Source organism: Heloderma suspectum, chromosome 2 (assembly GCF_057233095.1).
Source record: "Heloderma suspectum isolate Gila_16-S chromosome 2, 16-S_ref, whole genome shotgun sequence".
In the NCBI taxonomy this organism is placed as follows: Eukaryota; Metazoa; Chordata; class Lepidosauria; order Squamata; family Helodermatidae; genus Heloderma; species Heloderma suspectum.
The window spans coordinates 254252697-254279166 of record NC_139459.1 but is presented as its reverse complement, the minus strand read 5'-3'; the positions used below and the strand labels follow the sequence as shown (position 1 = coordinate 254279166).

General features: G+C 44.4%; 1 protein-coding gene across 6 annotated transcripts in view; it reads left to right on the top strand.

Annotated features, from left to right (window-relative positions):
- The window catches only part of ARHGAP26 (Rho GTPase activating protein 26), a 363812-nt gene that overhangs the window by 86959 nt on the left and 250383 nt on the right, over positions 1–26470 (top strand). For all 6 annotated transcript variants that reach the window (XR_014788384.1, XM_084838781.1, XM_084838783.1 and 3 more), the window contains exons 2-7: positions 5237–5332; positions 8332–8393; positions 12204–12275; positions 13797–13898; positions 18431–18541; positions 22497–22601. Coding sequence is in view for 5 of the 6 variants with exons in the window: in XM_084838781.1 (XP_084694907.1) it covers positions 5237–5332; positions 8332–8393; positions 12204–12275; positions 13797–13898; positions 18431–18541; positions 22497–22601 (548 nt within the window). In the remaining variant the exon portion in view is untranslated. The remainder of the gene's footprint in view (positions 1–5236; positions 5333–8331; positions 8394–12203; positions 12276–13796; positions 13899–18430; positions 18542–22496; positions 22602–26470) is intronic.

Below are 26470 nucleotides of genomic sequence, written 5' to 3'. Positions count from 1 at the left end.
CCACACATGCTTCCCGACATCTCCCCAAGGGAGTAATGTCAAGTATGCGGGTGGGCCCGGGCTCTGTTGGCTGATGGGGCAGCCTGTGGTTGTAGGTGGTGGGGCTACATGCATGGGGCTACACCAGGACCATGCGGAGCGGAGTATGTAGCTGTGCCCCTGGAGGACAGCCAATGCTCCACGCACACCACCCCCAGACACCAACCTGGGCCACAGCACCTACCCATGTCACATGCCTCCAAGGGAAGGCGATCCTCCTCCTCCTGTGATGTGATCCCTCTGGCGTCTCCAACGTTTCCCCTTCCAGGGGGTCTGTCTCCGGGGTCTCTGCGTGCGCGGCGCTGCAGGCAATCTGCAGACTTCCAACCACGCGCTTGGGGCAAATGGTGGCATCTCCCCGGAGAATGCTGTGGAGCTCTGCATAATACAGACAGGTGCCCAAGTTGTTCCCTGACCTGGAGTTATGGTTAACCACCCTCCTGTACTCCTGGTGCATGGACTTGTCTTCGCCCTGCACTCAATGGCGCTACGAGTGTGGCCCCTCTCAGTCATCTGCCTGGAGATCTCGAAGAAGTTGTGGTTCCTGTGGCTGCTATGAAGCTGCTCCTGGATCTTCTGCTCCCCACAAATGCCCAGCAAGTCCACTATCTCTGCGCGCCTCCACGACACCCCTCTTCCCTTGCTAGTGGACGCCATCCTCTGTTGACACAGATGGTGGAAAGAAGGGGGCCCCAATGCAGTAGATCTTTCCGAGAACTGCAATGGTCGGGATTTCCAGCGGCGGCAGTGGGATCTCCCTGCATCGATGGTCACCCAGCGGCCTGCACCATAAAAGCCTAAGAAAGGAACACACGGAAGTAAATATCAGGGCGGGGGCTGGCCTACCTAGCCGTCACAGTCCATGGTGGGCATCAGAGGGTAGCCGCATGTCATGGCCCTGATTTGGAGCACCTTCTGTGCAGGGGCCGCCCCACCACGTAACCGGCTGGATGCTGTCATGTCTGCCCGCGAAATTGAGACAGAGCACAGCGCTGAAGCAGGGAAAAAATGACAGAGGAGAGGGTGGGCTTTGCAGCCTTTTCTGAGGGAAGAGAAGCGGGGGAAGCCGCCCTGACTCACGCTCCAGGGCAAATGCCATCCCACGGGACCGTGTGTCCATACACGTCACGTGTCCCCCGAAGGCCCATCAGCCATCCAGCGCACAATCCCTGTAATGCCAGTCCAGCAGTCTCAAGCTGCGTTGTTTTCACAACAACGGACGTGCCTCAATAGTCTCGGGGAGGGGAGGGGGAAACACATCCCTCGTGTTGAGAGGAATAACACTCTGAAAACTCTGGGGAAGGTGTTGAGGGGGGGATGTGGCCACCTCATTCAGTACATGGGGGAGTTCTTGGAGAAGGGATGGCATTCGCGGCGACGAGAGCAGTACAGAAGTCTCCCCAAGAAAAATTTACCTGCACTGCCGCAGAGGGAGCAGCTCAAGGCGCCGTGATATACATCTGGTGGGGGAGGTGGTGAGGAAGAGAGTGGTGTCCAGACGAGGGGGGGCACGGTGGGTTCCGAGCGATGGCGCCATGGGTGGAAGAGCAGAGTGGGGGGGGAATACACAGGGCAGAATGCAATGCGTGGATGAAAGGTGCGGGGGGCAGTTTTTAGGCATCCACTACATGATCCAGCGAGATGGGGAGGCTGCACCGATACCGCCTAGCCCCAAACTACGATTCTTTGAATCTTCAAAGAAACGTTGAAAAAGTTCTCCTGGTTTAAAAAATAAAAGCTGAGGGCAAGGGCGCAGGGAGGCTACCTGTTTGCTCACGGATGCTGAGTGCTCAGGGAGAGACGCGATTGATGGTCGGAACACAACCTGGGGGAGTGGTGCGCTCTGATTGGCCAGCAGGGAAATACAAACACTGCCGTATATGGGCGTGCATGGGAGGGGACAATGACCATATACGTTTGCGAAGGCGGAAAATCAGAGCACATTAGGGGGAAATCCTGGGATAACAGGGTATTGAAAGCGGGGGCGCGGACCTCAGAAACTCCGGGTCCAATACGAGGCGGGTACTGCGTAGTGTGAAAGGTGGGCGGTGAAACTGAATTGGAAGTGAGAAAAGGCGGTAAGTGTAGATCCAGCCTAGGTTTGTAGGGCCAACAGGAGACAACTCTTCCATGACAATCTCATAGCAGCTTAGCCAGTGGCAGCCAGAGCCAACCTGACACCTGCTAACGCTGGCCCACTGTGACGCCAAAGCCGATCTGCCCAATAGTGAGTAGAGTGAAAAACACAGAAAATATAGAAGGGAGCAAGAGGAAGTACAGGGCCACCCAGAGGCTGCTGGTCGGCAATAATCATGGTCTGCTGTAATGATGGGCCCTTTGCTAGTATTTTTCAGAGGTGAAAATGGGCATGTGCTGACCACATATTGTTCAATCAGGAAGCATAGTCTGGATGGTGAACATCGTGTAGATAATTTCTACACATAGAAGGTAAATGGCTTTAGACCAGCATTTTAGTGGTATATATTAAGGAATCAGGGTAGGTGCGGATAATAGCGAGAATGAAGGCTGGAGTTATCTGTCCTCTGCCATAGGTGAAGCTGCCTTTCCAAGAAGCCTTTCTGAGAACTGTGTGACATTTTTGATACTAATATCAAAGGAGCATTCTTGTCCTTTTCAAACTGGGGTCATGTAGAACGTGTGAACTATTCGACTTCCTTTGTTGAAAAGAACACCGTAACAGTATAAAGGAAATAACAGCAACCTGGTCTGCCCTGTTTAACCCAATGCTGCTTCTTTTATGTTACTTTAAGAACATAAGAAGAGCCCTGCTGGATCAGACCAAGGGTCCATCTAGTCCAGCATTCTGTTCACACAGTGGCCAACCAGCTGTTGACTGGGAACCCACAGGCTGGACATGAGCGCAACAGCGCCCTCCCGCCCATGTTCTCTAGCAACTGGTGTACGTAGGCATCCTGCCTCTGGTACTGGAGGCAGCACATAGCCATCAAACCTAGTAGCCATTGATAGCCTTCTCCAGGAATTCTAATTTTCCTCCCTGGCTCCCCACTCCCCCCAATACTCCCCTTCTTTATGGAGACAACTTTGGTTTTGTGTCCTTCCACATAAAAGCACCTATCACAAGTTAAAACTTTTTTAAGGTAACCAAATGTTACAGCTGTTGTGCCCTATGGATATGAAAAAGTTTGTAATTGTGACCCAAGCATTTCCAGAGGGATAGCTGTGTTAGTCCGTGGCAGCAAAATCACCAAGGCCAATGTGTCAATTTATAATGTTTTAACTTTGATATTTTTCCTAATGCTCCTTAATACTCCCATATAGGACAGCAGCCAGTTCAATCTAGTTGAAAGACTGAGTTTGCTTTAAAATGAAATGGATGTGTATTCACCCTGACTTAATTTAAATGTACTTGTTTTTTTTGATGGTGCTTACTTGATGGGAGGGACTGTGTCTCAGTGGTTGAGCCCCTGCTTTGCATGCAGAAGGTCCCGGGTTCAATCCCCAGCATCTCCAGGTAGGGCTGGGAAAGAATCCTGCCTGAAACTGCGGACAGCTGCTTGCCAGTCAGTGTCTACAATACTGGGCTAGATGGACCCAGGGTCTGACTTGGTACAAGGCAGTTTCCTGTGTCTAATGTTTGGTCTGGTTTGTATCAGGTGGGGCCTGTTGTTGAGAATGTGAGTTTGTACTATGCAGAAGATAGCATATTATGTTGCTAGCAGCAATGGGGAGGGCATTAGCATACTGTGTTCCTTGATTTGGAGCAAGGTAATTTTGGTGTGTGTGTGTGTGTGTGTGTGTGTGAGAGAGAGAGAGAGAGAGAGAGAGAGAGACTATTGAATCCTATGCAGCTAGAGTAAACATTCTTACTGTTTTTGCAGAACATTTTCAAATCCTGTTTCAATATTTATACCTGAGCAAGAATATCTTGGATTAAAGCAAGAATTCCCTCCTAGTGTGTTGTTATCAATTTCAAGTAGCATCATATGTTAAAAGTATTGCTTTATAAATGATAAATAATGTTTATTAAATGCCTAAAATGTCTAGGTGCTTAACAAAGATAAAATTAGCAAGGCCTTGCTTGCAGACCTACCATTTAATAACTGAATGACTAATTATTAGTTACTAGTAAGAATCTAATAATGAATTAATCACATGGAAGTGATTCCACTGAGTTTGGAGGGACTTACTCCCATATGCATCGAACGTAACCTTAGACTTTAACAAAGCCTAATATTAGGGGGGTTTTTTAGACAGCACTCTTTGCTAACAGAAACACATACAACCTTTGAACAACTTGTATATTATTATCTTGTCAGTCATATTTCCATTCCAATAAAGCAGGTGGCAAACATAAAATATAAATTAGGCTGTTTATTACTAATCATAGAGGAATTCTTAGTTTTGAAGGTACAGAGTTGTCACATTTGGCCACAAGGATAAACCAGAATGGTTGAGAATTTTCCCTGACTTGCTGTTTCCACCAGAGGGAGAGGCTAACTATCCAGAAACCAATGAGGAAGCAAAAGCGTCTTGTTACATCTGAACCCAGACTCTGGGTTGTTGCTCCCCTAACAAACCAGGAATGGGAAACCAATTTCAAATCCTGGCTTTAGACTCTGATTTGTTAGGGAACTGACAAATCAGGAGTCCATGTGCAGATGTAATGGGAAACTTTTGCATCCACATTAGTTTCTTGGTTAGTTTAGCCTCTCCTGCTGGCAGGAGGAGCCAGGTGGAGCAATTGGGTAGCATGCATGAGCATGGTGGAAGTATAAACTGGAATTTTCAGCAGATCTGGCTTATTGTTACATCCAAACACAGCCTGTATTTGAATACACAGCCACACTAAAGTAGCAGACACAAAGTAACATATTTTATAGGTAAGGCGATAAAGTCTTCAGTTGTGATTTAAAGTCAGCAGAATGTAGATGTGCTGATAATGGAGCAAGTCTTTCAGTTTTTCTTTCCAAGGCACAATGCTCTCTTCCTAGACTATGAAAATTGCTCTTTGCAGTTTATTAATGCACCAGCATCATTCCCCTCCATATGGCTTTTATGCATGTTTTCTTTAGGTGGAAAGATGCCCTGTGCACTTTCAAGCCGAACATGACTGAGATGAAGGAATTTACTTTAAAGCTAGCAGGAAATTGTATTCTAATTCTTTGTGGCTCATTGTCTCATTGCACAATTCCCCCCTCCCCTACTTTTTTGGCAGATTTGTCTTCAGCAAAACGGAAGTTTGCAGATTCCTTGAATGATTTCAAATTTCGATGTATAGGCGATGCAGAAACAGATGATGAAATATGTATAGGTAAGTGGGTAGGCTTTAGTAGCCTGTGGAGCACTTGATACATTAGCAAATTCAGCTGCTTAAGCAGGAAGAATCCACATGTGCAATACAGAAAATGCCACCTACATCAGACTCAGCTTTTTCAAAGGGACAACAGAAGGATTTAGTTGTCCAAAGAGATGGATTAGGACTGAACATACTTGTTTTTAGTTAGGCTTTTTAGGGCGATGGGTTCCATATCTGAAAGTGCAGGCTGTAATGTTATGCCATAAGTGTTGGCAGTTGAATACTCATCAAACAAAACAAAGAAAACTTAGAGCTGACTAATGTATGCCTGTGGCCTGAACCAGAATTAGCTGCTGGCCACTAGGTCAGTATGGTTTCAGAAAGAACTAGATAGTAGGGCTAGCAACCTTGGCTGCTTCCAAACAATGCACTTATTGACCTTGTTCAGATGACACAGCAGCCCACAGTGGGTTAATTAACCCTTGGAGCACCACAGTGTGTGCTGTCCACAACTATAAATATTCAGAATATGGTCTGTTTTAGGCTTATGCAAGGGTTGTTTAATCCTCAAATAACCACTGGCTTGTAAATTAATTTTTAAATCAAATTTTTATTGTGAGTTTCAACAAAACAAACAAAAACATAACAAAACCTAAAATTTGAAAATATAACAACATACTCTAAAATCCTCAGTTTCAAATATTACAACATTCTAGAGGGAAAAAGAATAGATTACACACAAATTTCAGTAAAAGCAGACCAGGTATCCAAATATAAATCCATTCGCAAGTGATGCCTATATACCACTCTTTCAAATGTTGCTAGTGTTGTTAAGTCTTCAATCCACTGCGTTATAGGTGGTGAGCTTTTATCTTTCCAGTATTGTAGTATGAGTCTCTTAGCAGCCAAGAGGGTATGAAAGATCAATTTACGCTGATTGTGTGTTACATTCCAAAAAGCAGGGAAATAGTTTAAGAGAACATGTACATCAGTAAATATCAAAGAGCTTTCCAATACAAAGTTTATCTGTATGATAACTTCCTCCCAAAAGGAGGCAAGTATTGGGCATCTCCAAAACATACGAATAAAAGAAGCATTAACTGCATTACACCTCCAACAATTAGCTGAGTTTGACAAATCTTTGTTAAAGAGACGTTGTGGCGTTCAGTAGACCCAAAACAAAAGTTTTTGCAGAACAAGATGTAACTGGAGGTCCATAGAGATATCAGATGTAGACACCAAAACGGCAGTGCATTGATTTGACAAAATAGGACATTCCAATTCCCTGTTCCAATCCTGCTGTAGACTCCATGTATCATAGTTATTCACTGATAATAAGTATTTATAAACACGAATATTGGGTCACTATACCTGATCAGCTTCAATAAGTGTTTCCAATAGCAAAGGAGACTCCGAGGCAGTAAAAGCAGCAGGACTGAATCTAATGGTGGCCATCATGTGCCACAACTCCTCGTGGGTAAATTGACCCATGATGGGCTGTTGTGTTGTGCAAACTGGCCCATTGTGGAATTGCCAAGGCTTGTTCACTCACATTTTATTTTGTGTGTGTGAGGGTGTTTCCACATGACTATCCATTTGTAATCTTCCCATGTTTTCCCAGTGCTGTTTCCATCTTTTTTCTTAGTACAGAAAGTCCAAATGTTTTGAGCAAGACTGAAGAGTAAAGCAGTTACCACAGGCATAGATCCCCTTAGCGTTGCTGTTCTGTCTTTTTAAAGAGGTATGGTTTTGATGTGGGGAGTGACCTATTGATCAGGTGGGTCAATCATAGCTGAGGACACATTCAAGTATAACCTTTGTGGTGGCCGCCATTTCATCAGCCATTTGTTTTTGTTTTTTAATGATATTTAAAGTATTACTGATATGCTTTTCTGGATATAATTAAATCAAAAATTAAAATAGTGAAATACCACAAATTAAGGCATTATAGTGCTATACCTCTATAATGCTCCCTGCCTCCCCCTCTATTTACTGAAGTGATGAAAAAAACCCAACTTTCTATTTACTGCCATTTTGGCAAGGTGGTTAATGGCAGTGAAGAGAAAGGTCTTTTTTTAATGAAGTTTCAAAATTATAATGTTTTAGTACTATACCCCTATAATGCGACTTTAAAGAAAATATAGTGCTATCCCATTATAATTTTAATTTTAAAATACAAAAATACAGCTTTCTAGTCACCACCAATAACCACCTTGCTAAAATGGCAATGACTGGAAAGGCATTTTCCTGCTACTTTAAAAACACCTATATCTGTGGTATAGCATTACAACACCTTTATTTAAGGTGCTATTATTTAATTTTGCTATTATTTAATTTAATAACATAGCTGGAAAAATCTTTAGCACTACTTAAAAGATCAATTACACAATTAAACACAGGTGATAATAACTGGTGATAAAAATGGCATCCTGTGAAAAGGGCATGGTGAATTTATGCTGAGCTGTGAAAGGTTCAGCTGCCAAATAAGCCAAAACCACACCCTTAAAAATGATGGAAGGGTAGCAATGAGGGTACTAGTGTGAACAGAACATAGTCAGATGAACACACAGAAACAGCACACTATCCCCATAGTGTGGAAAGTCAGTTGCAATTCCACTTGTAGCTTTCTGTGGGAGAGCAATAACTGATCAGCGCTAGGAGGTATCGATTCTGGAAGCACCCTTTGTATTTATTCATTTGAACTTTTAACCTGATTTATTCCTGAATGTTCCGGAACAGGCAGTGTTAAAACAAACCACATGTAATTAAAACAGATGAATATAACAGAGTAGTTTACGCTAGCACAATGTAATTTCCGTTAGCAGTTGTACCCCATTGGATACCGCCCCATGTGTCTAAAAAAGTATTTAATTTTTTTTTGACAAAACACACAATAGCACATTTGTTGCTTTCTTTGGAGAAAAATTAAGGTTGTCCTGCTCTTAGTATGAACAAAGCTCTCTGTGCAGCTAACCTTGTGATTCTCTTCCTCCCTCTCAACCCCCCACCCCCAGCAAAATCCCTGCAAGAGTTTGCTGCTGTTCTTCGAAATCTAGAAGATGAGCGCATGCGCATGGTATGGACTTTGAGGCTCATGCCTCCTTATGTATGATACCTTGGAAAAGAGGGATGATAAACCTTTGGGGGTTATAACGATGCAAGGAGGGGAGGGTGAGTATCATGGGGCGGAACTGAGACCTAGCCTAGGTGAAAAGAGCAGGCATGTAAAACGTTGCTTTGAGCAGTCTCCTTCACATAAGCAATTGAGGATCTGTATGCATGCTGGGTTTAGAAGGTGAGGGGTTGCCTCTTGCTTATGGTGTATGATATAGATATATATGATAGATAGCTATATATCTATACATCTACATCTATTTCTATATCTATCTAGATAGCTCTATGATATAGAGACTTGGATATATGCTGGCCATGGGAAGAAGATTGTGGATGATTTCTGTGTCATTCTTGCCTGCTTTGGCCAGTGGCCATAGTATAGCTCAACAGCCAGAATTGTCAACTTTTGTGCCTAAAAGAATAGCAATATTCATCCCTAGGGAGTAAGTCTTGGCAGCACAACAGGGACAGAAAACTATAATGAACTGCCTGCCACTGAATCCAGTTTGTCTCGCACTTAGAGAACAAAGACCTTACTATGTGGTCCGTCTTGTTAATACATTTTTGCTCTCAGTTGGACTAAAGTTTCTCTGATAGCATCAAATGCAGACATTGCAGCAGAGTTGGGTCAAATGGACTGATTGTGTCCGCATTTTCAATCTTCACGGATACTTCCCATAATTTTATTCATTTATTTTGTTTATTCTATTTCCATACCACCAAATACCTGAAGCTCTCTGGGCAGTTCAAAAACATTAAAACCACGAAGTGCAGCATAAAATAATACAAAATATGAACGCTTAAAGCCACAATATAACAGTACAACCAGAATAAAACTTAGCAGCAATGCAGAGATTTAAAATACAGATTTAAAACACCAAAGCTAAAAGACTAGGAAGGTAAAATGCTAAAATACTGGGAGAATAAAAAGATCTTCATCTGGTGCTGGAAGGAGTACAACGTTGGTGCCAGGCGAACCTCTCTAGGGAGCTCATTCCACAGCCAGGGTGCCACAGCAGAAAAGGCCCTCTTCCTGGTAGCCACCCGCCTCACTTCCTTTGGCAGGTGCTCATGGAGAAGCACCTCTGAGGATGATCTTAGGGTCCAGGCAGGGACATATGGGAGGAGGTGATCCTTCAGATCACCTGGCCCCAAGCTGTTAAGGGCTTTGAATGTTAATACCAGCACTTTGAATTGGGCTCGGAAATGGATTGGCAGCCAGTGCAGCTGGAAAAGCACAGGCATAATGTGATCTCGTTGGCCAGTCCTTGTTAACAATCTTGCTACCCTATTTTGGTCTAGCTGAAGTTTCCAGGCTGTTTTCAGAGGTAGCCCCACATATAACACATTGCAGTAATGCATATGAGAGGGTATCAGAGCATGGATAAGTGTAGCTAGGCTATCTCTGTCCAGATAAGGGCATAGTTGGTATACCAGCCTAAGCTGATAAAAACTGCTCCATGCCACTCAGTTCACCTGTGCCTCAAGTGACAGTTCTGGGTCCAACAGCACCCCCAAACTACGAACCTGATCCTTTAGGGGGAATGCAACCCCCTCCAGAACAAGTTGAACATCACCTAGCCGGGCAGATGAACCATCCACTAATAGCACCTCCGTCTTGTCTGGATTGAATTTCAGTTTGTTGGCCCTCATTCAATCAATTACCATGCCCAGGCACTGATTCAGAACAACTACTGCCTCACCTGGGTTTGATGAAAAAGAGAGGTAGAGCTGGGTGTCATCCACATATTGATGGTGCCTCAGCCCACACCTCCAGCCCACTTTCCCCAGCAGTTCCATGTAGATGTTGAACAGCATAAGGGATAAAATAGAGCCCTGTGGAACCCCATGGCATAATTACCAAGGCACAGAGCAATAATCCCCCAGCACTACCTTCTGGAATCAACCATCCAAGTAGGAGTGGAACCACTGCCGTGCCTCCAGCTTCCAACCCAGACAACCTATCCAGAAGGATACTATGGTTGATGGTATCGAAAGCTGCTGAGAGGTCCAGGAGAGTCAACAGGGTCGCGCTCCCCCGTCCCTCTCCCAGCAGAGGTCATCCCACAGGGCAACCAAAGCAGTTTCCATTCCAAAACCAGGCCTGAAGCCTGAGTGTAATGGATCTAGATAATCCATTTCATTCAAGAGTGGCTGGAGTTGTCCTGCAACCACCCGCTCAAGCATCTTGCCCAGGAAGGGGATGTTGGCCACTGGCCTATAATTGTTAACATCCTCTGGGTCCAGGTTAGGCTTTTTCAGGAGTGGCCAGATTATAGCCTCTTTTAAAGAGGCCGGCACCACTCCCTCTCTCAAGGAGGAATGTACAACCTCCTGGACCTAGCAATAGACACCACTGCCACCTACACACACACACACACAATGTAGGATGATTGCTACACACAAAATACCCTTCTAGAGTTAGAACCCATCTTCTGTTGCTACTGTTCCCAAACATCTATGGATTAACTCAACAGAGATGGTTGTGTGGAGGTTCACAATTGTAAAATAAAAACACAGTATAATGTAATTTTAGAAATTTGTATGACATTTATGCCTTTTTTCCTTCAAGGAGCCCAAGGCAGCTTACATGATCCTCCTCCTCTCCATTTTATTCTCACAAGAGCCCTGTGAGGTAGATTAAGCTGAGAGTCAGTGACTGGCCCAAAGTCACTCAATGAGCTTCATGGCTGAGTGGGGACTAGAACCTGGATCTCTTGAGTCCTAGTCCAAGACTCTAACCATATTGCCTCTTCTGCTTTATTGTAATATAAATCACAGTAAAGCAGAAGAGCTAAAAACCAGAGCTGGCTAAAACCAAATTCACAATAGCAGGGGAGAAGAACTTTACTCATTCCAAAAGCTTGGCAAAAAGGAAAGTTCTTAATAGAATGCTGAAAAGCTATTTAAAGAGGGGGCCAACTGGATCTCACAAGGAGGAAGGTTGTACAGGCTGGCATCTGTAACCAAAAAGGTCCTGTCGTGTGTCAAACGCCTGGTAACAGGGCATGGAGCAAAGCCTCAGGTGACAAGCAGGTGATGGAAGAAGGCAGTCTATCAGATACTTTGGTCCCAAAGCTTATTGACAAAACCTCTTCACAAAAGCTTTCAATTGACCCTCTTCGGCTTGCTTGTGATGCCTGATACTTCAAACTTAGAAAGCTCTGAATGCAGTCTAGGATGAGAGAGTCAGTGTGAGAACTGCAAAGGGATCATGGCAAGAAAAAGAAAAGCAACAAGATTTACAAAATTATTACTCCATAAGCACCCTAACTTTGGAAACTCAGAATTGTGTGTGCACATTGTTTCAGAATCTAAGATGTCCTTTAACTGTCCTGTGACTGCTTTCACTATATCGTTTTTGCCTGGTGGTTCAAAGTTCATAGGCATGTTTTAAACTGCAAAAAGAGGAAAAGGGTTGCCTTATAATACAATATATTTAATAGCTGTATTGAATTGTAGCAATTAGCTATTTGCTGGAACTATTTTAATACCATGACTTTCCCTTCCATTTTACAAAGGGTGCTATGTGAACAAGGCATATGTTGTTGAATTGTCGTAGCTTGAAGTATTTACACATCAGCCTTGGTTATTTTTGTATAATTGAGCGTAAGGATCCTTAATAATATGGCCTGAAAAATTCTGAGTCGTACAGGTTTTGTAGGAAGGAAACAGCCATATTCAGACAGAATTATAGTAACTGCGAATAGGAACGACAAACCTTAGTACTGGAGTGGAGGAAGCTGAGTATTTTTTTCTTTACTTTTGCCAGATTGAGAATGCTAGTGAAGTCCTAATCACTCCTCTGGAGAAATTCCGTAAGGAGCAAATTGGTGCTGCTAAGGTAGGTAGATGTATATGTAAAGTTCAGCTTGGAAATGCTATACTAATTATGAAAACCTCTTTTACTAGAGCTGAGCTGAAAAAGGAACAAATTTTCATGACAATCTGTGCCCCTGAAAATTGTCCCCTTGGTGATTTGAGGGGGCTTGAAGGAACATGAAAATGTTCATGGGGGAGCAACTTCATTCCTATTGCCAAGGGAAGGACTAAAACCCAGTATGATTGCTTTGGCACCAGACAGGTTCCCAGTCTTTCACACACCAGTTGAAACTGAGGGCAAGCATTGGCTTCATTTGCCCTCAACAGTGTTGTCCTGTGGCCATATCTGGTTACCTGCTTAGCACCGTGATGTCATCACATTATTTGATTGCCTCGTATTACTCAAGAAAGAACAGCACTCCCCTCTCAGTGGCCTTGGATCAGCAACAGGGTTGCAGGTAGTTGCAAACAGCAGTGAAAAAGTTAAATTTCAGGAGATTCTCACATCCTGAAAGCCCTTTTTTCACCTCAGGGATTTGAGGTGCACATCTAGTTTTTACTCAGCTGCTCTGAGGCATTGCACCTTTTGTCCTCTGTCTTGTCTTGCTTTGTTGCTGGAACAACTTGTTGCTGCTGGTAAGATATATGGGTTCCTACCAGTTCCGTTTATAAGAAGAAAGACTGAAGAAAAAAGACAGCCTCCCTGTAAACTCTTTATTGCAGAGTTTCTCGCTACTACAGCAACACCTAGGAGTGACACCAAAGCTGGTGTCAAATAGTACAAGGCAGTGGAATTAATCTAGTTTTAACAGCAAAAATTACTGGCTAAATTTGTCTTTGAAAATGGGCCGTCTGTCAGCAGGTACTAAGCTACTATGGAGGAGAATTGTGTGCAGCTCCCCAGAGTGGTTTTGTAGAGCAATTGGCTGGCACATGTTAAAAGAGCAAAAAATCAACAGACCTGGCTTATTAAGCTTTATAATAAGCTTATTATACTTTATATTATAGGGTAGGATAAGTAATACTTAGGTAAGTAATACTTGAGACACATTTCTATTATGTGGCAGTATTAGTGGCCATAGAGAGTAACAGCCTTGCTGCCTCCTATTGGACCAGTTTTTTAGGTACAGATAAAGTGTTCAAACGTGCCTGTTCCTATTCTAGTCAACATTGGTCTCGTGCCTATCAGACATTGTTTGCTCCACATTCTTCTTGGACAGAAGGTCTATCCAGTGTCTATCTCACCACTGCACATGTGACAGTATAACTTTTTGTGCCAAACATCAAATGATACACCACATTTTTTTTCTTACTTTGATAAATGGTCTCCATATAGGAAGGCGCCTTGAGGTTTCACCAACAAGGCAGGATATAAATCTAGATATCAATCAATCAATCAATCAATGCATGGCAACAATAGACTTTGCCCTGACACAAGGATGGCTCAACACCCCTTTGGTATTTCACAGTGGGGGAGGGGAGCTCTGCAGAATCACTGCAGAGTATTTGTTCTTGATGGCTTGTACGTGGCATGTTTTGGCAGGAAGCCAAGAAAAAGTATGACAAGGAGACGGAGAAATATTGTGCTGTGTTAGAAAAGCACTTAAACCTGTCTTCCAAGAAGAAGGAATCCCAGCTTCAAGAGGTGAGTTTGGCTTCTTGTTTTCTTCTTGTCACATTACTACGGATTCTGCTAACTGCTTATGTATTGTAGGGCTCAGGCTGCAATTCTAAGGGTGCATATTGGGAAATAAATTCCTTTTGAAATAGTTGGGGCTTCATTCTAAGGGCCAAACTACACAGGTTGGGCACCTGCCGAGAGCCCACGGCCCAGCAGAGCTCTGCGGACAAGAGCCTCCTAGACTTGCTTCTCTTCTTCACCACGGCAACCTGCTTGTTCGCCTGCCCCTCCCTCTGGTCCAGGCAGCAGTGGTGAGAAGGAGGAGCAGGAGATGCCCCTGCCTGCTTGCTCCCTGGTTCTCTGCCTGGCAGGCAAGCAGTGATGAGAAAGAGGAGGAGGAGCAAGAGCAAGTAGTGACCATGAACGGTGGTGAGAAGGCAGACCTGCCGCAGGGTGAGGGGGGCCATGCAGGGTGTCTTGCCTAGGGCCCGCGAAAGCTTGGAGCCGGCACTGGTTAGATGGTTTTTGAAAACCAAGGCAGCTGCCCTCCCATCGGGACTGGGAGTGTGGGGAAGAAGAGTTTAACCCTTTCCCTCCCTGCTGTGATTGTGACAGAGCTTCCCTCTCCCAAGCTGTTGTTGCTCCAGTTATCCATGCCCTGGTAACCTTCCGTTTGGACTACTGCAATGCCTTGTAAGTGGGGCTGCCTTTGAAAATGGTCCAGAAACATCAGTTGGTTTAGAATATGGCAGTGAGGTGGAGGGTGCTTCCAGATGTAGGGCTCTTGGCACTACCACTTAGAAGGCATCGTGTAGCTGTTCCATCTCTTTCTCCTTAATGGATTTTCTGTGGTAAAAAAAGAAGGCAGAAGAAGCTGTGGGGAAATGCGGCAGGGTTACAAGTAGGAGATGACATCTGGAGCCTCTGTGAATGAGGCAGGGCAATGGCGTGATAAAGGCCTTGTCTGGAAGCTCCCTGATAACGGACAGGGCAATAGGAGCAAATCATGCCAGTGCTTTGCCATATTCCCTGGCTCCCAGTGTGTTTCTGGTCCCAATTTATGGAGCTCCCTCTGACCTTTAAGAGCTCTCATGGCTTGGGCCAGGATACCAAAGGGCCACCTCTCTCCACATGGACCTGAGATTTTCAGAGCCCTCCTCTGAGTACCCTCATCCAGCGAGGTGTGGCAGGTGGCTATGGGAGAAAGGGTTTCACTGGTGGCTTCCCAGCTGTGGAATGCCCACCACAGAGAGGCTCTCTTGGCACCTACTTTGTCGTCATTTCAGCACCAGGCAAATATTTTGTTTCTCCTTTGATACCATTTTAGCTTTTATTCTGTGACCTATTTTTATTCTGAAACTATACTTATATTGTTTTGATGTTAATTTTTAAATTGTATGATTTCTTGTTGTGAGCCACCCTGATTACTCTGTTATATGGAGGCCTATAGATACAATAAGTAAGTAAGCAAATATTGGCTGCCAGAAGGAAGCTGCTAGCGGCACCAGAAGTAACTTCCCTCCTGATGCAAATATCAAATGTTGTGCGGAGGGGGATTTTCCTTTGGAGCATGGCAAGAGGGGGAAGGAGGGTTAAACTCCTCCTCCTCACCCACCACAGTCTCTGTCCTGATTGGTGGCCCCTGCTGCAGATGTTCTGTTTTAAAAACAAACCCCCAAACCAATCACATTAAATGCAATAATGCATTCAGTGTAACGTATAGTTTGGCCCTAAGTAAAAGTTTTTAATATTGAGGTGGCAGAGTCACCTCCAAAATGAAAAAGTGAAGAACTTTAAACAAATGGGGTGAGATGGGGTAGGGGGAATAATTCTGCTAACTGTTGTTTCTACCGTCGCTGCACCTATTTTGGACCTGGCAGTCCTGAAGGGGAGTGAGGGCAATGAGGCAGTCAGGTGGAGAGTGCTGAATTTCACTTCCTGATCTGAACTAACCAGCTAATGATCTGCCTGCATTCAAATAATGTTCTGAGAACATGAGAAGAGCCCTGCTGGATCAGAACAAAGGCCTGGATCTAGTCCAGCATTCTGTTTCCCACCGTGGCCAATCAGATGCCTCTGGGAAACCCACAAGCAGGACATGGGGGCAATAGCACCCTCCCTTGCTGTTGTTTCCCAGCCACTGCTATTCAGAGGCATGTTGCCTCTGGTCCTGGAGATAGTGTATAGCTACTTGCATTCATTGATAACCTTATCCTCCTTGAATGTGTGTTATCTCCCCACCCCACCCTGCCAAACTTTTTTTTTTTTTTTTAAGCAGCCCAGGTGTGTAATAATTGAATACTGGGGCCACCTTGTGGACATGTTCATATTAAACTTTGCTTCTGGTCCCATTTGGAAAAGAAGGAATTGTAACACTTTTAACAAGAGGGGAGGTTTGAGCTTTCTGTTTTTACAAACAAGTCAGTGTTTGGTATGAATATGAACTTGAGCACGCTCCGGGAGAGAGCGCAGGACAGGAAGGCCTGGAGTGCTATGGTCCATGGGGTCACGAAGAGTCGGACACGACTGAACGACTGAACAACAACAGTGTTTGGCACTTAGGATGCCTGATGGCTGTCGGCAGAGACATCGATCACTGGATATTTTTACTTTTAGTATTCTTTAGTATTCTTCTTGCAAAAAGAATACATCTTCATGCAAAATAATACATGTTATGCACCTTGACTGTGTAGCGTCTCTGGCTGCATGATACTTTAGTTTAAATATTGAACGGGGTGTCTAAAATGTATGCAGCTTCCATATGGGAAGAGGAAGCGACATGTTCTCAAGCTTGAAATGCCTGAAGATTACTGAACTAGGATTTCAGAAGGGGAAGCATGCCAGAACAGTGACAGATGAGTGTAGAGAGGTTTGTTGTTTGCAGTAATTTTAGAAGAGTGGGTGCTGTGCTCCATTAATAACATTCAGCTGATTCACGGGTGTGTCTGACTTGGTCAAAGACAATAGCTCATGTGTTGAAAGCTCTGAGTTTTTCACTAGCTTGTTTATACTGGCCAAACATCTGGCAGAATGGAATTTATTTAGTTGCTAGCAAGGCCACTAATATGCCATCCCATTTTACTGACTTCACTGAGAGTATCCCACTAAGAGTATGCTGGACTCCTGAGGACATGCTGCAGTTTGTGTGAGAGCCGGTGTGATTTAGTGGCTAGAGCAGCCTTCCCAAGTGTAGTGCCCTCCAGATGTTTTGGAGTACAACTCTCATCAGCCACAGGCAGCATGGCCAGTGATCAGGAATGATGGGACTTGTAGCCCAAAACATCTGGAGGGAACCAGGTTGGGAAAGACTGGGCTAGATTGTTGGTTAAACTGAGGACGAGGAGGCCCTGGTTCAATGCCCCCCACAGGCGTGAAGTATTCCAGGTGATCTTTGGTCCTTGACCTTACCTGCCTCATAGGGTGGTTGTGAAAATGAAAGGGATAGTAAGCAGGAGTTCCTTGGAGGAAGGCAAGGATAAAAAAGATGATCTTGAAAACTTAATTTAAAAACCTTCCTATTGAAGAAGAAAAACTGCTAACAGCTTGTGAGAAATGAATATTTGTAAGCACTAAGAATTATAATATTGGTTTATGTCTTGATGTCATGCTGTGGCAGGATTTCTTGTTCCTTAATGGTGCTCAGTAGATTATAATCAGCCAACTTTCCAAGCAAAAGTACAACCCTACAAATTTCTCTAGTCCACTCTCTCCATGGCTCTCTCACCTGCCATTAGTCAAGAGAATAATCCTAATGTTTCACCTGCTTCCCTCCAATTGAAATCTCATTCTGCTTCTTGGTCCACTGTTGTTTGTGAAGAATAAAAATTAAAAACAGCCTTTAAATTTGAGGCATTTTACAATATTTAATCAATATTTAAGAGCTGAATGATTAGCCTTCATTATTTTGTGCTGGATTATAAATTCATTTGCTATTCCCTTCAGTTTGTCAACTTTACCCAGTGGTCTCCATGTTGTACAGATGCTCTGGTTCAGTTGTCTGAGCATTAGGGTAATTCTGTTTCCCATGCTCCCTATTTTGATTGTTCTTAGTCTCATTTAGCCCACCCCTCACCTTTCTTGAGCTAAGGAAGATCCAGTATGGTAGCATTTGCAGATTCAGTGGGCCTTGTAACAGAAGTACTTCTGAAGTGTTGTGATACTATTCATGTATAAATTAAAGGAATTAAGAAGGAGAATAGGAAAGTATGTTGCTTATGCTAGCCTAGTGGATTTCAAACTTTCTTTCTCCAGGACTCCTTTCTTCATCAATTTATCTACCCCTGGTGAGCTTTGAAGGAATCTCAGGGTTTCCCAGAACACTGCTGTATCCTGTCATGGATGCTTGCCAACTTTGTGTGTTTGTACGCCATTAATTATTGGGTGAGGGAGGTGATCTTAAACTTGATAGAGTATTTAGTCATTTCTTCTCTTGTGTTCTGGAACTAAATATGCTTTTGTGAAAAGCTACTGTACAACAGCCTTTGTGCAAACTTGATGCCAAATGTTCACAGTTAATAGCTGCTCTCTATCTTTATGATCCACATGGTGACTGACAGGCAGACAGCCAGGTGGACCTGGTTCGACAGCACTTCTATGAAGTCTCCCTTGAGTATGTCTTCAAAGTACAAGAAGTCCAGGAGAGGAAGATGTTTGAGTTTGTGGAGCCAGTAAGTAATAATTTGTTACATTTATATTCCACCTATTCCTCCAATGAATCCAAGGCAGCATACATGATTCACCTCTCCATTTTATCCTCACAGCAACCCATATGAGGTAGGTTAGGCTGAGAGTTAGTGACCCGCCCAAAATCACCCAATGAATCCTGTGGCCAAGTGGGGATTTGAACCCGGGTCTCCCCAGTCCAGCATTCTAACCACTGCACCACACTGGCTCTCCTAAATTTATCATTTGGAAGGCAACAGCCACCCCTGGCAGCACTTACCACTGCCAAACCACTGGCCTTACTTGTCGCTTTAAGTATTTGGAGATGCCAGGGATTGAACCTGGGGCCTTTTGCTTCCAAAGCATGCGCTCTAACACTGAGCTATGGCTTTTTCATAGCACTTCTGTGGCTTTAAATTACACTTCTCACTGTCATTCTGTAAACTATTTTGCAGCATAGGAGACATAGCTGAGAAGGTCCTTTTGCCGCTGGAACGCAGGAAGCTGCTTTATACTGAGTCAGACTGCGAGTCCAGCTACCCCAGTACTGTTGGCACTGACTGGCAGCAGCTCTCCATAGGCAGCTGTTTTTTTCCATATCTACCTGGAGATGAACCTCCTGCATGTAAAGCAGGTGCTCTGTGACTAGCTGTTGTGAAATCTCTTAACCATTTAAAACCAATTGTGAGTGAGTTTCTGAGTAGGCATTAATGATAGGGCAGGTGTACTGCGGTGCCTTCTATTTTCTCATAAACTGTGAGACAGTGGTCTAAATTTGAACAGGACCACCAGTGGAGCTTTCAGTACTTCCACATTTGAGCAGAATGGCACCGGCTTCCTTGTGGGGTGGTCCCATGTCACTGAGAACTGTGTCTGAATATTACAAACGGGGGTGATGGCCACCCCTCCCACTTTCTTTCCCGCCCTCCCTGTGAGGTAAGATAGAAACTGGGGTAGCTTTATTAACCTCTTCTGTAGTTGACATGATGGCTTGACAGCATTCAAGCTAAACCCCATAGATCCTAATTGGCAAGTGCATGCCGTAATCTAAACTGTTGAGGTCTGCTAAACCATAAAAAGAAAGGGCAGGGGGAAGAAAAGCAGATAGAGGATGAACATTATTAGAAGTGACAAATACAAATGGCATAAAGTGTGTGCCAAGCTCTGTTGCACACTCAGGTGCTGTGTCTGCTTTGAATGCTTCTGTGGGATTTGATATCTTGTTGTGTTTATCGATAGCAGTCTCTGAGTGAAGAATAAATCAAAGTGAATAAAAAGCCATGACCTTAGCACCAGCTGAGGTCTATACGCAAAGCGTAATTCTATTCACGAGTTAGAGGTAGATGGGCTTGTTTGAAGGCAGCTGGAGGGGAAGGAGAGTGAACGCTTAGCTGTTAGGTTTAACCTCCCCTCTCTGCAATCCCCCACCCCACCCCCCTACTGCTCACTTGATTATTGGGAGACAGCTGAGCAGTGCAGGGAGGGGGAGAGGTGTATATGAGTGAGGGGTGTATGAATGGATCGTGGATGTGTGTGAGTGGGGTGTGGATGTGTGAAAGAGAAGGGGAAAGAGAGTGAAGGATGCGACAGATGGAGAAATGGGGTGGTTCTGCCCACTTTTGGCAGGACCACCCTGCCCACTGCTGGCATGCAGCCCCTCACCATTTCCCCCCAAAGGAATTTGGCCTGGGGGGGGAGAAAAGCCCCCCCCCACATTACAACAACCCTGTGAGTTAGGTAAATATTAACTCCTTATATCTGTCTGTCCGTCCATCCATCCGTCCGTCCGTCTGTCTGTCTGTCCATCCAAATATCAATCATCTGAGCTCTTATACTTCACCTTCCCCATTCCAACATGGATGTGCCCAAAGCTGAGGTGAAATGTGGGGCCAGACGTCTTCAGTTCACAACTCTCACATTCTTAGGAGGTGCTACTCTGCCTCAGTTCTGTTCTTTAGTAGAAAGCCACTCCAGAAATTTCATCAGTTTCCAAGCCTACTGATATTCAAGCCCTTTACATTCTGAAACTGTGTGTTTAAGCTTCTGAACAAAAAGATCTGTTCTTTATTTCTTCCAAAATAAAAATATAAAAACGAGACTAGTGACTTTCTTGCTTTCATCAAAAGCAGCTTCACTGGCTTGAACATCACTGATTTTATCTGTACTTTTATTTCCATTCTTGCACAGCGAAGGGTGGGTGGGAATAAAGTCCACAGTGCTCTATTAGAAGATAAGATTTATATTATTTTTTGTTGCTTCTATGTCTGGCCTGTACATGCCATTAGCATTGCAGCTGTGTTGCTAAAATTTAAACTAACAGTGGGCTGAATATCCACCCCCCAGTTTTGTAGGAAATTCGTCATCCCGTGCCCCCGCTCACCCCAGTGTGTGTGTGTGTGTGTGTGTGTGAGAGAGAGAGAGAGAGAGAGATTTGTTGACTTCCAGGTGGGGGGATGAAATTCTAAGACCTTTTGTGGAGGGGCCCTCATCGTACCTATTTGAGGTGGTCAAGGATTTTTCTTTTTTTGTTAAACAACCTTGCTGCTGCCATGTGGCTGCATTCCTGGGCCAGAATGCCAGGGTTGTTTGTTTGTTTTTAAGGTTAAAAAAAAGAAATTTTTTTCCTGGCACCTCTTTTAATGTAAGAGCTCACCCCAACAGTTTTAGACACCCCCCCCAAAGATTGACTCAGTTTTCAGGGGGAATTTGTCCCCACTTCATAAAATTCCCCTAAAAGCACTAACATATATGCAGTTGGTTTGTAGAGATTCTCGATGTCTGCATCACATGTGTGTGTGTGTGTTTTAGCAATTCAACACACATCCCAATCACCCCTCCCCCCCCAACTCTCCAGAACTGCACAACCACTGCCCCCTGGCAAAATAGACACACAATTGCGCATGCATACACACTGAAAAAGACCCCCTCCAAAAAACACAAACAAGCCCAGACAAGACTTGTAGAAAACAACCACCCCCAAAACACACAAAAAAGACAATCACCTGCAAAATCACACAGAAAGTCCAAACACACACAGACATCCCCAAATCTCCCACAGACAGCAACACCCCCCCCCACCAAAAGCCCAGTTAATATCCACCCTGAAGAAACAGCCGTCAGCACCCCTCCAAGATTCTCCTCGCTGCCCTCCCTCAAAGTTTACCAAGCATTCTTCTTTTTGAAGGCAATTTGAGCAGGTGGCTGAAAGGCAAAAGATGGCTCCCAGTCACCCCTCCTCCTTTCTTGCCTTAGCTTTCCTGGCTGCAAGGAAACATTTACCCAGAGGCATTCTGGAGAAAGGAGAGAAAGAGGGTGGGGTGGCTGGAGGTACCACTTAGGGCAATTTTTTAAAACTGAAACAATTAGGGAGAGGCAAGGGGCCTCTGTGGGCGTCAAGAGAGGTGCCTGTGGCACTAGGGGCCCCGTAGGTGTCACGTTGGAGACTCTGTCCTAGGCTCTTGCCTGGATTCTTGCAGTTAAAATTCAAAGACTTTCATCTACCAAAACTCTTAAGAAGTTGTTCACTGCTGTACAACACTGGGTTTTGCGCCTGCCTGAAGAGAGCTTTATGAAGCTCCAAAGGTTGCACAGTGCCACACGATAGTAAAAGTGTGAACTTTTTTAAACTTGCTGTGCAGCTTGAGGCTAAACATGTTTACTTGGAAGTCCCACAGTGGGATGTTCTCTCAAATGAATGTGCTTAATTAAGCTGTGCAACACAATCCTGTGGATGTCTACTCCGAAGTAAGTTCTGTTGAATTCCATGGGACTTACTCCCTGCTATGTGTAAAGGATTGCAGCCTTTGTTTCTTTTCTTTTTGGGTGGGGTGTGAAGGGGTGTGGGAAGACAGGAGGACAGCAGCAATAACTCTCTAGTAGATTCAGTAGAAGCCAGTGAGAGGGGAGGGCATGTCTCCCCCCTCGCTTAACCACTTCTTTTTTCTCTCTTCTCCCCTGCAGCTGCTGGCATTTCTGCAAGGACTGTTCACATTCTACCATCATGGCTATGAGCTTGCAAAGGATTTCAGTGATTTCAAGACAGAGCTGACAATCAGCATACAAAATGTAAGCCCTGAGTGGAAACATTTATCGGAGACAAAGCACCTTTCTAGTGGTGCTAGTACTAGCTCTTTTCACAAGGCATGTTTTGTAGTGCACCAGTTAATGAGAGGCTTAATTTGTATAAGGGCAAGCAAGTTTCCCCTGCTGCAGATGGTGCTAAATATGATGATCTAGCATGCAGCCTCAATAGCAACTTGTTTCTATTCATAAAACATTCTGTTTTATGAATGTTGAGAGCCAAACACCCTTCCACATCCATGCTAAAGTATACTATAATTTCAGCAAGTATTTAAAACCATGGTTGACTTGATTCATGAGCAAGGGTAGCAGAAGGTGAGGTTGGCAACTTTAACTTTCTGCTTCTTATGTAGATATGCTTCATAATATAGAGCTGGTGTGGTGTAGTGCTTATTATGTTGGACTGGGACTTGGGAGATCTGGGTTCTAGTCCCTATTTGGCCATTAAGCTCAGTGGGTGACTTTGGGCCATTCAGTGGGTGACTTTGGGCCATTCTGCCTAACCTACTTCACAGGGTTGTTGTAAGGATAAAATGGAGAGAAGGAGGACCATGTAAGCCTTGGATTTCTTGCAGGAGGAAAAAAGGCAGGATATAAATGTAATGATAGATAGATAGATAGATAGATAGATAGATAGATAGATAGATAGATAGGAAAAGTGGCTTGTGGTTCTGTTTGGGAAATTCTGATGTACATTCCTATGCCATTGCCTCCTCACTTTTCTCAGAATATTGATACTTCTTATGATCTTCAGAAATCTTTGGGATACTCTTGAAATACTTGGCACCTTTAGTTGTTGTTGTTGTTCAGTCGTTCAGTTGTGTCTGACTCTTCGTGACCCCATGGACCATAGCACGCCAGGCCTTCCTGTCCTGCGCTCTCTCCCGGAGCGTGCTCAAGTTCATATTCATTGCATCCGTGATGCTATCTAGCCATCTCATCCTCTGCCGTCCCCTTCTCCTTTTGCCTTCAGTCTTTCCCAGCATCAGGGACTTTTCCAGGGAGTTTTCTCTTCGCATTAGGTGGCCAAAATATTGGAGCTTCAGCTTCATTATCTGTCCTTCCAATGAGCACTCAGGGTTGATTTCCTTTAGGATGGACTGATTTGACCTCCTTGCAGTCCAGGCGACTCGTAAGAGTCTTCTCCAGCACCACAGTTCGAAAGCATCAATTCTTCAGCGCTCAGCCTTCCTTATAGTCCAGCTCTCACAGCCATACATTACTACTGGGAAAACCATAGCTTTGATTAGACGGACCTTTGTCGGCAAGGTGATGTCTCTGCTTCTTACTATGCTGTCTAGGTTGGCCATAGCTTTCCTCCCAAGGAGCAAGCGTCTTTTAATTTCATGGCTACAGTCACCGTCTGCAGTGATCTTGGAGCCCAAGAAAGTAAAATCTGTCACTGCTTCCATTTCTTCCCCTTCTATATGCCAGGAAGTGATGGGGCCAGATGCCATGATCTTCGTTTTTTTAATGTTGAGTTTCAAACCAGCTTTTGCACTCTCCTCTTTCACCCTCAACAAGAGGCTCTTGAGATCCTCTTCGCTTTCTGCCATTAGGGTGGTATCGTCTTCATATCGGAGGTTGTTGATAATTCTCCCAGCAATCTTAATTCCGACCTCTGATTTATCCAACCCGGCATTTCTCATGATGTACTCTGCATATAAGTTAAATAAGCAGGGTGACAATATGCAGCCTTGTCGTACTCCTTTCCCAATTTTGAACCAATCGGTTGTTCCATGTCTGGTTCTTACTGTTGCTTCTTGACCCTCGTACAGGTTTCTCAGGAGACAGGTAAGGTGGTCTGGTACTCCCATCTCTTTAAGAATTTGCCACAGTTTGTTGTGATCCACACAATCAAAGGCTTTAGCGTAGTCAATGAAGCAGAAATAGACTTTTTTCTGGAATTCTCTTGCTTTCTCCATGATGCAGCGAATGTTGGCGATTTGATCTCTAGTTCCTCTGCCTCTTCTAAACCCAGCTTGTACTTCTGGTAGTTCTCGGTTCGCATACTGCTGAAGCCTAGCTTGTAGGATTTTGAGCATCACCTTGCTGGCATGTGAAATGAGCGCAATTGTGCGGTAGTTTGAACACTCTTTGGCATTGCCCTTCTTTGGAATTGGAATGTAAACTGACCTTTTCCAGTCTTGTGGCCACTGTTGAGTGTTCCAGATTTGTTGGCATATTGAATGCAGCACTTTAACAGCATCATCTTTTAGGATTTTAAATAGCTCGGCTGGAATACTGTCATCTCCGCTAGCTTTGTTGTTACTAATGCTTCCTAAGGCCCACTTGACTTCACTCTCTAGGATGTCCGGCTCAAGTTCAGTGACCGCACTATCATGGCTATCAGGGACATTCAGATCTTTCCTGTATAGTTCTTCTGTGTATTCTTGCCACCTCTTCTTAATCTCATCTGCTTCTGTTAGGTCCCTGCCTTCTTTGTCCTTTATGATGCCCGTCTTTGCACAAAACATTCCCTTGAGATCTCCAATTTTCTTGAAGAGATCTCTAGTCTTTCCCATTCTGTTGTTTTCCTCGATTTCTTTGCATTGTTCATTTAAGAAGGCCTTCTTGTCTCTCTTTGCTATTCTCTGGAACTCTGCATTCAGTTGGGTATATCTTCCCCTTTCTCCCTTGCTTTTCGCTTCCCTTCTTTCGTGAGCTACTTGTAAAGCCTCATCAGACAGCCACTTGGCTTTCTTGCATTTCTTTTTCTTTGGGATGGATTTCGTTGCTGCCTCCTGAACAATGTTACGGACCTCCGTCCATAGTTCCTCAGGCACTCTGTCTATTGCCTTGCAAAGCTTTATCTGGTGTTGTTCAAACTGGAGAATGTAAAATGTATCTGTACTTCAAAGTCTAAACACACAGACTGTGGAAGGTGTGTAGGTGAGCCCTACCATGGCCTCGCATGTATCTCTTACTCATTCAGAGAGCAATCCTGTCGTCCCTGGGCGAGTGTCCCAGGGACCATAGGATGGCTTGGTAAACCCCTTCCAAGGTCAGACACAGAACTCTGACCTCGGAAGGGGGAGTCGCATATCCAACCTCACACAGCTGGTGTGGAGAGAACCACACCAACTCCCTCTCTGAGGACAGGAAAGCGACCTTGGAGAAGGAGGAAAGGGGGCAGTCTGGTGGGCAGAGAGGACAGGATACGAGATATCCTGAGTCTCCTCCAGCCACCTTCCCTCCCCTTGCTAGATGGGTTGCCTCCATCGCTCCTCCCTCCCTGCTGGCTTCAGCCTGGCAGGGCATAGGAATCCCAGAAGTTTCCAAGTTTGGGGGCTTCCAAGCAATGAGATGCAGTCCATAGGATTGCCCCCTCCATGAATCTCTCTCTCTCTCTCTCCCTCTCTCTCTCTCTCAAAAAGAGAGAGGCCAAAGGTCATAAATAGGAAAAAAACAAAATGAAAACAAAATAGAATTAGAGCAAGAGACACATCATGGGAGATGGAGGGAAAAGCCCCTCCTAAAGGTAAGAAAAGTGGCAGGGAGTTCCTCCCTCCCCTAACTCTAAATAGGTATCTGAACCAAGTATTCCTTCACAGGGCTAAAGGAAAAGAGGTGGGGAATTTTGACCCTGAGAGTGGATGGGATTTGGATACACCATCCCACAGGGGGGAGGATGAGGGAGACAGAACATGCCCAATTGTAACACTTTTAATAATACATCATATGTTGTTTTCAGTAAGTATCCATAGAAAATTGATCAATGTACTCAAAATGAGATTGGAGGTGCTGTTTATCACGTTCCTTTAACATTTTATATTTTGATTGCTAAATAGTTGATAGAAGCCTTTCTATTGCTCTTTTAATACAATGGACCATTTAGGATCAGCAATGCATTA